Source organism: Mustela nigripes, chromosome 7 (genome assembly GCF_022355385.1).
Source record: "Mustela nigripes isolate SB6536 chromosome 7, MUSNIG.SB6536, whole genome shotgun sequence".
In the NCBI taxonomy this organism is placed as follows: Eukaryota; Metazoa; Chordata; class Mammalia; order Carnivora; family Mustelidae; genus Mustela; species Mustela nigripes.
Genome location: NC_081563.1, coordinates 23177676 through 23191852, shown reverse-complemented (window position 1 = coordinate 23191852; position 14177 = coordinate 23177676). Strand labels below are relative to the sequence as shown.

General features: G+C 36.5%; 1 protein-coding gene and 2 non-coding genes across 3 annotated transcripts in view; all 3 read right to left on the bottom strand.

The window, feature by feature from the left end:
- WDR43 (WD repeat domain 43) overlaps window positions 1–14177 on the bottom strand; it is a 47719-nt gene that overhangs the window by 11372 nt on the left and 22170 nt on the right. The window contains exons 6-11 of the mRNA XM_059405369.1: window positions 12975–13077; window positions 12372–12436; window positions 10303–10474; window positions 8312–8398; window positions 7294–7425; window positions 5612–5743 (exon numbers count right to left, since the gene is read on the bottom strand). Coding sequence (XP_059261352.1) covers window positions 5612–5743; window positions 7294–7425; window positions 8312–8398; window positions 10303–10474; window positions 12372–12436; window positions 12975–13077 — 691 coding nt within the window. The remainder of the gene's footprint in view (window positions 1–5611; window positions 5744–7293; window positions 7426–8311; window positions 8399–10302; window positions 10475–12371; window positions 12437–12974; window positions 13078–14177) is intronic.
- Window positions 6917–6992, bottom strand: LOC132022926 (small nucleolar RNA SNORD53/SNORD92). The gene has a single exon (XR_009405809.1). It is a non-coding gene; the product is annotated as a small nucleolar RNA SNORD53/SNORD92 (small nucleolar RNA).
- LOC132022925 (small nucleolar RNA SNORD53/SNORD92) lies at window positions 7749–7828 on the bottom strand. The gene has a single exon (XR_009405808.1). It is a non-coding gene; the product is annotated as a small nucleolar RNA SNORD53/SNORD92 (small nucleolar RNA).

Genomic DNA, 14177 nt, shown 5'->3' with positions numbered 1-14177 from the left:
GCATAACTACATAGTTTCTCATGCAAAAGAAATAAAAATTTTTATACATAATCACTGAAGAAATGAGGGATGGAATGTCCTTATTTAACAGTCCCAATTAACCTAAATTTGTATTTTCAAATAATCAGAATACAGGACTCAAAGCAAAATATGTTGATCAGAACTTCTACAGCAATTTGGAAGGTGTGTGAGGATACTAAACATTCCTCAAATCACCTCATTTATTGTAACTATTAGTTATCACAAAGTTCCAACAATGTACAGGTTATAGGGAACAATGTGTCTGAATTAGTCTACAAATTAGTGTTTGACGTAAGACATGCCCTTGTTACGATCCTGAATTTTCGCAGGATGTCCACCAACCCATCAGGTTTCACTGTCTTAACTGGTCAAGTAGGGCAACTGCCCTTCAGGTCAAGGAATACTAACTTAAACCGCTGCTGCGCATTATTTCTGCAAAGCTTAGTTATAAAACAACGTAGCAATGAGGGTTTAAAAAATACATAGTTTATGAAATTTCCTAGTACCCTAAATGCAAAGTGATCATAAAATCTGTTGTCTGAACTGGATATCTGTAACAATAAAAGAAGTCACTAGTAATTACTGTATCAAGAAAAAAGGTATAAACCAGAACTATCAAAGGCAAATAAGAGTACTTATAGCCTAGGGCGCTTTGGTAGAGCTGGTTAAGAGTCCAACTCTTGATTTCAGGTCAGGTCATGGTCTCACCGGGTTGTGAGATGGAGCCCTGACAGCATTGGCTCTACACTGGACAGGAAGCCTGCTTACGATTCTTTCTCTCCTTTTCCCGCCCATCCTCATCTTCCATCTTCCCTCCCTCTCTCTTAAAAAAAAAAAAAAAGAGAGAGAGAGAGAGAGAGAACCTATGGCCTAGCTATTCAGAAGTTAAATCAAACTGAAGGGCAGAAGTTTTTAACAACCTCTCAAGAAATTCTTATGCCAACTAACAGGCTCTATGATAATTTTCAAATTTAAAATAAACAAGTAAAAATAAGTTATCCCAAAACAAAGTGAAGTATTAATGGATACAGAAGTTAACATTAACTTCCGTTGAAAATATATTTAAAAAACAATTCTATAAACCACAGTTGTAACTAGCAAGATACTAAAGGTTTTTTTTTTTTACAAGTCTACACTATAAATGAAGCATAATAAACTGTACACACTTGAAGTACACTATTTAATCAGTCTGACATAAACATTTGTCCATGAAACTAACACTGTGATAAACATTCCATCACCCTCAAATCTCCTTGGGTCCCTTAACGTTCTATTCCTCCACCCGCACCCTCAGGCAAGCACTGAACTACATATTGGTCTGCATTTCCTAGCACTGTACATAAGTAGAATCACAGAGGGCACACACTCTTTGCCTGGCTTCTTTCTCACAGCGTTAAGTGTGAGATTCATCCACGTTGTTGATGTATCAATAATATCTTCCTTACACTGCCAGATAAAGAATTTGCTTATCTGTTCATATGAGGAGGGTCACATGGGTGCTCTCCAGGTTCTGGCTATTAAAAAAATAAAGTTGCTATAAACATTCATGTACCAGGCTTTATATGAATATGTTTCTGATTCTCCCAGGTAAATACGTAGCAGGAAAAAGGCTGGGTCTTAAAGCAGAGGAATCCTTAACTTTAAAGAAACTGCCAAATTGTTTCCCAAAGTAGCTGTACCATTTTATTTTCCCAACCAACAAGATAGGAAGTTCCAGTTGCACCACATTCTCACCAACAGATGGAACAGTCTTTTAAATTTTAATCAATCCATACTGGGAATACAGTGTTAGCTCACTGTCATTTTAATTTGCATTTGTGATGACCAGTGATGTATAATAACTTTACATGCACTTATTGGCCATTTGAATTCTTTTATGAAGTATCTGTTCACACCTTTACCAACTGCTTTTTATTTGAGTCTCCTTCTTAAAAGTTTTTTGTATCTTCTGGATATGAATCCTTTGTCTGATGTAGAAATTAAAAATATTCTCCCAGCCTGCAGCTTGCCTTTCCACTCTCTTAACAGTGTTGTTTCTTTTTTTTTTTTTTTTTTACGATTTTATTTATTTATTTGACAGAGAGAAAGATCAGAAGTAGATAGAGAGGCAGGCAGAGAGAGAACGGGAAGCAGGATCCCTGCTGAGCAGAGAGCCTAATGTGGGGCTCGATCCCAGGTCCCTGGGATCATGACCTGAGCTGAAGGCAGAGGCTTTAACCCACTGAGCCACCCAGGTGCCCCAACAGTGTTGTTTCTTTTCTTTTTCTTTTTTTTTTTAAGTAACAGAAATTTATTGAGAATTCCTGGGATGGTGGTTTTCACCTCCCCACCTGGAAGGAGGAACCAACACTGCAGGAAATCACTCAGAAATCACAAACACTATCATTTCAAGAGCAAAAGATTTCAACTTTAAGTCCAAATGACCACTTTTTTCCTGAAGCGTGTAATACTTTTTGTGATGCCATCTAAGAAGACTTCATCCGCTAACGTTTGCATAGATTTTATCCTGTTTTCTTCTAGAAGTTTTTTTAGGTTTGGGTTTTACGTTTATCTATTTTCAGTCAACTTTTGTGAAGGGCTGAGATACCTTTTCTTCCATATGGATATGTGGTTGGTTCACAACTAATTGTTGGTAAGATTTTACTTTCTCCATTAACTCAACTAAGTACCTTTACTAAAAACCAATAGTGAGTGGTCTATTTCTGGACTCCCAATTTTGGTTCCTTAATCTGTATTTTTTTTCTCACTAATATCAAACTACTTTGATTACTAAAACTTTACCTTGAAATCAAGTAGGCTAAACCCTCCAATTCTACTACTACTGATGCTACAGAAATTTAATTGGGAATGTGCTGAATATACAGATAAATAAGGGGAGAATTCCCCTCATTTTAACAGTACTGAATCTTTCAACACATAAAGGTGGTTTACATCACTATATACTCAATCTTTGTTAATTTCTTATAATTTTTTGTAATTATCAATGTAGAGGGAGAGGCATCTTTTATAGATTTATTCTAACTTTTTGGTACTACTATAAATGGCACAGAAATTATTTAAATAAATTTTTAAAAATCTTAATATCTATCTTCTGTAGATGCCATAAATTACATAAATGACTAGGCCTCTCTTCTCTTCTTCTCCTAAGCTATAGACATTTTCTTTGAGTCAAATTTCCACCTTCCTAATGCCACAAAATTTCTTTTTTTTTTTTTCAGATTTTATTTATTTATTTGACAGAGATCACAAGTAGGCAGAGAGGCAGGCAGAGAGAGAGGAGGAAGCAGGCTTCCTGCTGAGCAGAGAGCCCGATGCGGGGATTGATCCCAGGACCCTAGGATCATGACCTGAGCTGAAGGCACAGGCCCAACCCACTGAGCCACCCAGGTGCCCCCTAACGCCACAAATTTAATGTCAAGTTTCCGTGCAGGGATTCTTATCCTCACTTCTAGTAGTATGGTGTATCTCTGCCACTGCTCACGTCCTTCATTCTTGTTGTCCTCCTACTAAATTTCATGTATCCCCATAAAGTAATTTTTGGGAATGGGGAAGACTGTTTTTAGGAGAAAAAAATATATGCATTTTTTAACCTGTCCCCCTCTCACTTTAAGAGAGATGTACAGAATATGAGTGCATCATCTCTTAGGCTAAAATACTATGGTAAAATCTCCATATTTATTTTTTATAGGATTATTTGAAACTCTTAACTATAACTTTTACAGGTTTTTTCCAGGATTCTAGTTTCCAATTACTTCTACTGAAATAAAACAATATATCACCTAAAGATCCTTAATAATGAAAAAGTCTTACGTGTAGAATACTTTACAATTTAAGAAGTGCTTCCATAAAGATCATTTCATTTTTCTTCCAACAACTCTGTGACACCTGATAACACACGGTCACCTTTGAGCCAACTACCAGTGTATAAGAAATATGTCAGAGGAACATGTTAAATGATACCATTTATCAGATTAAATTAAATGACCCAACAAAATGGAGTTTTGTGGGAAGCAAAATCCAGAATGTGAGAATCTCTATAGGGCAAATAACAGCTTCTCCAAAAAATCAGCTACGAAAGATAGAAGAGACCTCTCTCCCCCATTCTGTGTGGACTTCACGGAGATATGTTTTGAAGAAAGCAAACATAAAAACTTAAGTTTATGAGACAATCAGGGAAATGTAAACACACTAATTGGATATTTGACGATTCTGAGAATTACTGTTTATTTGTAGGTGTGATAATGGATTGCGGTTGTTTTCAGAAGGGGTTGTTATTGTGAGAGTTAAACAGAGATGTATTTATGGTTAAAATCAATGTCCCTATGCTTCACTATAACCTGAGGAGGCATGTGGGCAGACAGATGACACAAGGACAGAAATATAAGGCTAGTGTTGATAATTTCTGAAACGGAGTGATGAGTTCATGGGGGTCCACTCTAGTAATTTTTAAATTTTTTGAAATGATTCTTTAAAACAAAAAAATTGGTAGCTAATTTAGTTGTACTACTGAGAAAGGTTTTGTACTACTGAGAAAGGACAGTTAAGGAGATAACGGCAGATAAGTCACATTACATTTTAAAAACAATGTCCATTGTTTTCCATAGCTTATTTTTCACCTAGGTTTCTATGCCATGTTAACCAAAAACCACTTTCCAAATTACATATACTCACAAACTACTTTATAAGTAATTTTAAAAGTAATTTTAGAATGTGCTGATTTCCCTTCTCATTTTGAAAAATCACCTTCCTTAGACACAAATGATATTCCCATTTAGATCAAAATATAAATCAGAAAGACACTATTCATAGGTTACCTGAGTAAAGTAACGTATGAATAAAGTCACATCAATACTAAGTGGCACCATAATATCACTGAATCACTGAGAATATGCACTTAAGAAAATGTAAACTGCTTTAATCTAATCAGGAAATGCTTAAATCCAATTTTTACACTTATTTTTTTCCTACAGACCACTATTAAATTCTAGAGTCTAAGAGGACTAATTAAGTAACTTCATACAAGCAGTCACCAACTTACAAACACAGAAATAATAAATGCCTCCTTTATACAAATTTCTAGTATTTTTAACCTCTAAATACTTCACAACATAGCCCCCAACCCTCCTGAATTTTTCCCCCAAACCTCCTACCCATTGCCAAGGTTCCACCTCACCGCCCCCTCTCACGGCCAGGGGGACATAAGTTTCTGGAATCCAGAGTAAAAACTCAGGAACGCATTTTCCTACAGAAAAAAATATAAATTGTGATCTAGAATGCTGAGTATTATAGTTCAGCTACACTATGTTTATAAAGGCTTTTGTCAACTAAAGCCTAAAACCTAATTAACAATTCATAACAGTATTTCTATGAGAAAATGCATTCCAGGTTCAAAATAATTTAATACAATGCCTTTGTAGGTTGGTGACTGTCTGTATAGTGCCACCAAGTGATAAATGTTTGACTAGACTTACAAAATATTAAATTCAAAACAGCTACATCACTTGACTATCACTCTAAGTATGCTATGTCAATCACTTTTTAAGAAAAATTAACTGTGTTAATTCATTTTTAAAACTGCCAGAATACTTACATTTAGCATTTCGAAATCATTACTTTCTAAACCCTGTGTGAGAAGAACTGGAAAGCTATTTGTCTGTGGAAGGTCATCCTTTTCTTTCTTTGTATCTATATCCAGTGCTCCCAAGCGCTCTTCAATGCTAATCTGCGGAACAGAAACGATCTATTAATGTTAAACCAGACAAGGCCTAAAGTTGTTTAGTCAAGGGGTAACTGGGTAGTTCCCATATCGGTGATTCCCAATCCAAGTTTCCAGATTCTAGTGAGAAAAACAACTGCCAAAGAAACCATGATTTAAAAACGTAATTCATAAACACAGCTATATAAGATTCAAAAAAGGCAAGCACCTGGCATCTATTACTAAAACACAAGAAAAGACCTATTATGGAAAAAGCTTTGTCATCAGCCTCAGATCTGCAAAAAGGAAACAAGGATTATCAAAAGGAAATTAAAAATAAAGACAACTATGTTGTTTTATTAGTCAGTTCCAAATGGTGACTTATTTTCTAGAAGATGCTCTACTACAACTAAGTTTCCTTCATAAATACCTAAAATTTAAGTGTAAGTAAACATGATTCAATTTGCTACACAAAAACTCAATTGTAGGGGTGCGAGGGTGGCGAAGTCAGTTAAGCATCTGACATTTGGTTTCAGCTCAGGTGCTGATTTCAGGGTCGTGAGACTGAGCCCAGCATCAGACTCTGCACTCAGTGCAGGCCACTTAAGACTCTCTCTCCCTCTCCCTCTACCCCTTCTCTGCCACCCCATGCGCACATGCATGTGTGGGCTCTTTAATAATTAAAATCTTAAAAAAAAAAACCCTCAATTGTAGAGAACTGATCTCTTATTAAAACAAAATAACCATGTTCTGCCAGCCTCTTAGATTAAAATACAAATATTCTACAACTACCAAACCAGATAGGCTTTGGCAAAGGTTCCTATTTGGGTTATCTTATCAAAAAAAAGCAGGAGGAAATTAAAGAATTGGATCTAGGCCAAGCTAAAAAAGTTGGCACATTATTTTTAAATACAGGTATCATGCTATTTAGAAATAATTTTTAGGAATAGCTATTCAGCCCAAATGCCCCAGCCAATAAAGACATTTAAAACTGCATAAAGAAATAGAACACTCTTTCTCTAAAGATAGAACAGTTAAAGCTCTAGATCATCTAGGGTGACACACATGAAGGGCTGCAGAGCAAGTACAGTAACCACAGGAAGGAAGGTTTAGGGAGTTGAGAAAAAATAAAATTTATATGCACTTTAAGAGGTTATAATGACCACTTCTAAAGACCAACTATCACTAAACTAGCCAGGATTGCTCAGACAGCCAAGAGAAGAGGCATCACTGATAGTCAGCAACATGCGAAACCCAATGGAAATCATCACAGCAAGTCCTGGCTCCATGTATTCAATTATGAGGTCAAGCTGACCACTCACAATGGCCAAACAGCACCCTCTGTAGTTAGTGCAAGTCTGTCTTCTCCCTTAGCCTTAGAAGCGACCAAGTAAACGTCTCAGAGGCTACAATCTGGAATTTCTGAACCTATGCTGCTGGGGATGAGAAAGAGGGTAACAGCAGCAATCTCAGTGAGTTCCTGAAGTTCCAAGTCTGGCTCTATCCAATATATCTGCTAGAGTCTCACAAGTTATCTTAAATTTCAAACTCAAAAATTGTAAAAGTGATTGCATTACCTCATTTTCCCCCAATTTCCTCTTGCTCTCTACTTCCTCAATTTGTGGAGGAGCAGGCTTGATAGCTGCATGATGACCAGGTACCCCTGGCACCAGAACTTTTGCTTCAGAATTCACCACTGGTGTTCTCACCTGTTGAACACGAACAGCGGGGGTATGACCAACAAAATGTCTTAGTCCTGGCAAAATTGAGCCCCAATGAGAAAACAGCATCTAAAAGGTTTTTCTACTGGAAAAATCTAATATAACTCAGTATGTTATGAATTAAAGATAAATTTTAACTGAATGTTGGCAAGTAAGTTTTTAAACTATAATCTGAAAGTTCATAATTTTAAAGTTTTCAATACCAAGTAAGAGTAAAAACCAGGAACATTTACAGATTACAGATTACTTAAAAATGTTAGAGTGAAGTTGTACGTTTTATGACCCCCTCCAGGAATCCAGCTAGGCCAGAAATGCTCAGACAGCCAAGAGAAAAGTGTCATCTCTGGAATTCAGCCAGAAGCGAAACCATATATGGATGTCATCATAGCATGTCTTGGCTTTCCTTTTCTCATTAAACTGCCGAACATATGATATCTACATGTAGATACCATGTTATATTCAAAATAAAGTATCAAGATAATCATCTTATACAGTGTTCAATTCCAGATCCCTAATTCCAGGCTTTATTCCACCCGTAAATATAAGATTCCTCTCAAAACTATGCTCCTTTAAATAGTGACATCAGTAAAATAATTTATTGATAAAGGTGATATTTATTTAATGATCACACATGGGGGGAGGGGCTAACTCCAAGGCCTTAAACTTCTACTTGTTGTCTATTCATTCATGTATGTATTCAATGTATCAAGAGCACAGAAACAAAGTGATTTTATAATCTCATTACCCAAAAACGATTCCCACCAATTTGTCAAGATTATAAAGAGGATATTAAAGAGTCTAAACATAATGTTATATTATAATTCAATTTACCCAAATCTCTTTTTTCTCAACTTCTAATATGAAATGCACTCACCTTTGTTACGGCTGTTTCTACTTTGGGGGCCCAGCAGTTTGAAATATCTCTTACTAAACACATATGAGATTCTTTGGAATTTAAAGCCTGGGAATATAATTTTAAAGGGGGGAGGTGACAAGGAAGAAAAAAAGGAATGTCAAACAAAGCAACTGGAAATAACATGAAAAGCAAATTCTTACTCGTCCATTTTTATAAAAATACAAAAATGTGCAGAAAGGTTCCCCAAAGCTTTTTCCCCAAAACTGAGCCACTCAGACTGATCACCATTCAAACTGATGATGGCAGCAGAGAAAAGTGGAAAAACTCTGAAGATATTAAGCATAATGTATACTTTCTTCAGTTATGAGCTGCTCAAATTTTTCACATGTATAGCTTTAAAAGATCAACAGGCTTTTAAAATGTAGCACATTTTAGGGGTGCCTGGTGGCTCAGTTTGGCTCAAGTCATGATCCTGGGGTCCTGGGATCAAGCCCCGTACTGAGCTCCCTGCTCAGTGGGGAGCCTGCTTCTCCCTCTCACTCTGCTGCTCTGCCTCCTATGCTCTCTCTCACTCTGTCAAATAAATAAATAAATAAATAAATAAATAAAATAAAATCTTTAAAAAAAAAAAGGTAACAGATTTTAAAGAAAACATTCCCATCTGTCACCCTTGTAAAGAACAATCTAGGCTACAGGATGCCTGGGTGGCTCAGGCGGTTAAAGCCTCTGCCTTCAGCTCGGGTCATGATCTCAGGGTCCTAGGATCGAGCCCTGCATAGGCCTCTCTGCTCCGTGTGGAGCCTACTTTCCCCTCGCTTTCTGCCTGCCTCTCTGCCTGCCTTTGATCTCTGTCAAATAAATAAGTAAAATCTTAAAAAAAAAAAAAAAAAAAAAAAGCAGTCTAGGCTAAAAAAGAATGGCCCTACCCTAAAACTTCCTACTGCTATATTTTTCACAAGCAGGTCAAACACACCACTGCTAAAGAGCCAAAATGCTCTAGGGTGGACCTCTACATCCTGATGTGGTACTAAACGGGGGACAATCAGACACAGCAAAGTACATGATACCCATACCCCTGAGGCTTTAAGGTTATACGTAATTCTCTATAACCATATAACAAATCCATATCCGGAAGGACACAGAACAAGCAGAAAACAATGGCTTTATGGGCAGAGGAGGCTTAGGGAATCCACATAAGACAAGAGGACTTGGGTGTACAGCTTAACAAGCCTGTCTCCTTTTTCTATTAAACCATAACTATGTGTTAAATTTTCAAAACACAAATAGTTTAACTCAACAAGAGCTTAAATTTCAGTTTTACTTAAATGCAAGTTTAAATTAAACTCAACAGGGGTTTGCCTGGGCATGTACTATTCCACTCATCATCTCCCAGAGAACCTTACTGAGTAAAAGCAGTACAAACACAAGCTGAAGAAATCACTTATTGGACATGCTCAAACTCACTGGAAGTCTTCAAAGAAAATTTCTGTAATCAAAAAGTTAAGTGACTAAAATAACCCATTATATTTCCACAGAGAAAATTCAATGAGTACTGTTAGTAAGGGCTCTTTCATTAAGATTTAGCTTTTGGGTAACCGGGCAAAATCCACTCATACTTATGCTGATCAGAGTACTTGCCACTAGGGATGTGGAGCTACTGAGCACTTGAAATGTGGCTATTCCAAACTGAAATGTGCTTGTAAGTGAAAATATACACCAAATATCAAAGACATAATATCAAATAAAGGAGAGAAATAAAATATCTCAAATAATTTTTCATACTGACTCAGGATTAAAATATTTTGGATACACTGGGCTAAGTAAAATTAAATACATAGCTCTCACAAACTAAAATAAACTACTCAATGAAAGGTCCTTCAGTTATGGGAAAATACATGACTTCTTTTTAAGGATTCCAATAAGCAGACCAATGAATCATTTTGAAATCATTTTTTTCCCATGGCCTTGCTGATGCTACATTGCTCTACGCCAGAGTAGCATTTACGTACCACTCGCTCAATGACGGGCTGAAACCAATTGCCATATACAAGCAACAGTGACATTTTGTCTGAGCAAAAACCAGCTGCTAGAATAGGGATGGGTTTTGGTGTTGATTTCTTGCCTTTCCCAGGTGTTGCTATCTGAATTGTGCAGTTTGATGTCAAAGGCTTTTTGCAGTATCTACAAGTGAAAAAAAATTAATTAGAAAATTTGAGGTAACACCTCACAAGAATGCTTTGAAGTTGGCATCAAGTCAGGAAATGTAACCTTCCTGTGGCCTCCACACTATAACCGTGACCAGGGTCGCAACAGCAGCAGTGTTGCTGTCAAGACCTCACTATCAATATCCGCCTGGAGACAACGTACCCTTCTATCCCACTGTCAAGCCCCAAAAGAGGCCCAAGCTCCAAGTGCTCTCTTGCTGTCTTGAGCTTGAACCCTAGATGACTCTCTACACGTGTTCCAATCAGCCCCATCCCCAATTGTTTCCAACCCCCAAAAGCCTCACTATGATCTCTGCAATACAGTTCGAGGAGCAAAATTATCAGCAAAGCATAATCAACAGAATCTCATCCTCAATTTCTTCTCTAAGGGTTTTCTTCACCTTCTCACTCTACGCTATCTCATCAGGGCAGATCTCCCAAGTTGCAGCTGTTTTCCCTCCATACTCTTTGTGTCAGAAACCTTAGACATGATTTAAGTGTGTTCCTTGTTCTTCACGAATATTTTAAGACAAGCAGTCTCCCTCTTTCACCTCTATAACCTTGGAAAGTGTTGTCACCAGATACCAGCTATCCCCCTCTCCTGCTGTCATCCAGTGATTTCTGGGTTACTCTCCACCTTATTTCTGAGATTCTGGTGGCTCCACTGTCATTCTGTCCAACATTTTAAGTGGTCTCCATATCCATCACACAGGTTGAGTATCTTTCTGACATACTATCCTCCCAGTTCCGAACCCTTCCCACCTCCAACAACCATGGCCACTCACACCATACACATCTTATCACCAGTAAGTACACCGCACTATCCCGATCTTTCCAACTCACTCCCCTTAGTTTTCCGGACTCCACAATCATCTCTATCCAGGACTTCTGGCCTCCGTTTTGGCCTTTGATCCCTCTGTTGTCTATTCTCAACACATCAGACAGAATGACTTAAGCCTTAATGCCTTAACACTTAGGTTAAACCTCTTCAATCTTCTGCATAAAAGCAACGGCTTACTACTATTGCCCAAGTCCTCACCGCAGACTACTTCTGGGCCCAAGTATATATTCCACATACACATAACTATGTAATTAAAGGCCTCAAGTGTTACACACAAACTGTTCACAGTAACCTCTACAGAGCAGAAATCAATGGAGGGAGAATTAGGCTTTATAATCAACTGCCTATACAACCAAATGTTTTAAAATAATGTTTTATGCTTTTGTAACTATTTTATATTTAAATAAATTGCTACACTAGGATTGTAAAAGAAGGATACCAACTTCACAAAAAGTTGAAACCATTTTAAAATTTACATGACTGAGTCTTAGATCATGTTTATAAAGTATAGCAAAGATTGGAAAACTTTCTATAGAGAGCAGATATTTTAATTTTGGAGGGCCACATATGGTCAGACTGATTTCACCCACAGATCAAAATTTACTGAGCCTTGGTCTATGACTACGACACATCCCAACCGCAACATTCCCTTCTATTCACCAAAACACTAGCATTACCGTGCTTCACTGATCCACATATGTATTATCAAAGTTAGAAACTAAGGTCTTACCAAGATCACAAGCTAAGTTTTCCAAATGAACCACTTTCTTTTTAAAATGTATTATTAGAACGGCCAACATTTACGAAAGCATGTATTGTAAAACTACTTTACTAACCACAAATATGAAGAAATGGTCTATGACTCCAAAAACTCGAGCTCTTACTGGGAATGTATGTACTCATACGAATAAAGAATAATGCTTTCAAAATAATCTAACTGAAAAGGAATATAATGCAAAAAATATTGAGGTGGGAATAAAAAGGAGTAACAAATTAGGAAAAGAAAATAAACTTGACTTGAGAAATTTCTTACCCATTTAGTATGTGTTCAAAAAGATGAACTTGACCATCTCTGCAAACAACAGCTAACTTGACAGGCTAAAAGAAAAATTTAACTGATTACTCTAATGGATTAATATACTTCAACCTACTCTAATGGATAACTGCTTTAGAAACTTAACCAAACTTCAACTATTCTTCCCCCCCTCCTTTAAATAACCAAAGAGAAAGTTAGAACACCAAGGTTGCATAACCCCTGCATTTAAAAATCATACTGTCATCAAAATGACAACTGGAGTTGTTATTGTAAAGCTTAGAAATAAAAGTTTAGGGAAAGAAGAGAACAGCCTGCAAGTCAGAGGAGCAAAGTCACTCTACCAAGTGCGGAGACTGACAAAAGGGACCTGGCAGGTCCTGCACAGCAGAGCAGTCAGGATTGCTGAAAATGCTTCTGCACGCTGACCCCTCCGAGGGGTCTAAACACTCATTCTGGACAGTCTAAGATTTTTGTTCTATTTTCTTCTCCCTCCCTCGCGTCCCCTTCTTTCCCAAATCATTAAATCATCAAAACACTAATTTTATAATAATACAATTTATGAAATCCAAAAAACAAATTCTCAAAAATCAAGTCATTTACCTCTTCCTTATTTTCTGACAAAGTCAGATCAATATAGACAGGTTCGTCTGTAACTGTAAAAGACATCACTGCATTCTTTTCTTTGTTTTCTGACCGGACCTGCCTAGATAACAAAACCAATGATTAGATAAAAAGAAATTAAAAAAAAAAAAAAAAAAGATGAGCACCTATTGGATTCGCCACAGCTTTTGCATCTTCAAAGCCAAGTAAGGGGACTACAGATCAAACTTAGTGACCCATCTGTGTCACCGCCATTTAACATGGCTGTAGGGAAAAGAAAAAGCACTAATGCATTTATGCAGATTTAAGCAATGAGTAATGTTCTCTATTCTTTTTCATGAATCTATTTGCCTATCTTGATGCCAATACCATACTATATCCTTTATTGTAGCTTGTTAAGTCAGGAAATCAGGCAATGTGAGCCCTCTAACTTTTTTCTGCTTTTTCAATGTTGTTTTGATTCCTCTAGGTTCTTTGCATTCACATCTGAGTTTTAAAATTAGACTGTCAATGTCTACAAGAGTCTTCTAGGATTTTGACTGTTCACATTGAATCTATAGATTAATCTGAGAATTTATATCATAGCACACAAAGAGTCCAAAAAGAGACCCACAAATATATTTACCCAAATGATCCTCACTATTTATTGATTCCTTGTTTGAGAATTTGTCTACTTGCTAAAATTTATTTGTAAACCCCCAAAGCAGTATTTGTGGATCTTCCAAGGTCTTTAACAGGTATGTTCAGAGCAGTGAAATTAAGAGTTGCCAACAATGTTAAACAAGGCTATATGCTCTTATTTCAGCTCTCATAATATATAGTATTAAGTATTATAAGTATTACTTAGAATACTTACAAGATTCTTTCTAATGCCACTTTTTTTGCTTTTATGTTTTTTGTTGATTTCACTGTTTAAAACATCCCCCAAGTATAGTGCTGAAGTGCTGTCTAGTGTACTTAAGAGAAAAAAGCTGATATTCCTTATTGAAAACAGCTAGGTAAACTCTGCTCTGACATGAATTAATGAACTATGATATATAGATATATATATATAGATGTATAACTATATACCCATACTATAATATACATATACACAACACAATAACTGTTATATATATAAATATATATATAATTTATAATAATTTTATATATAAAATTATTGTGTTGTGTATATGTATATTATAGTATGGGTATATAGTTATA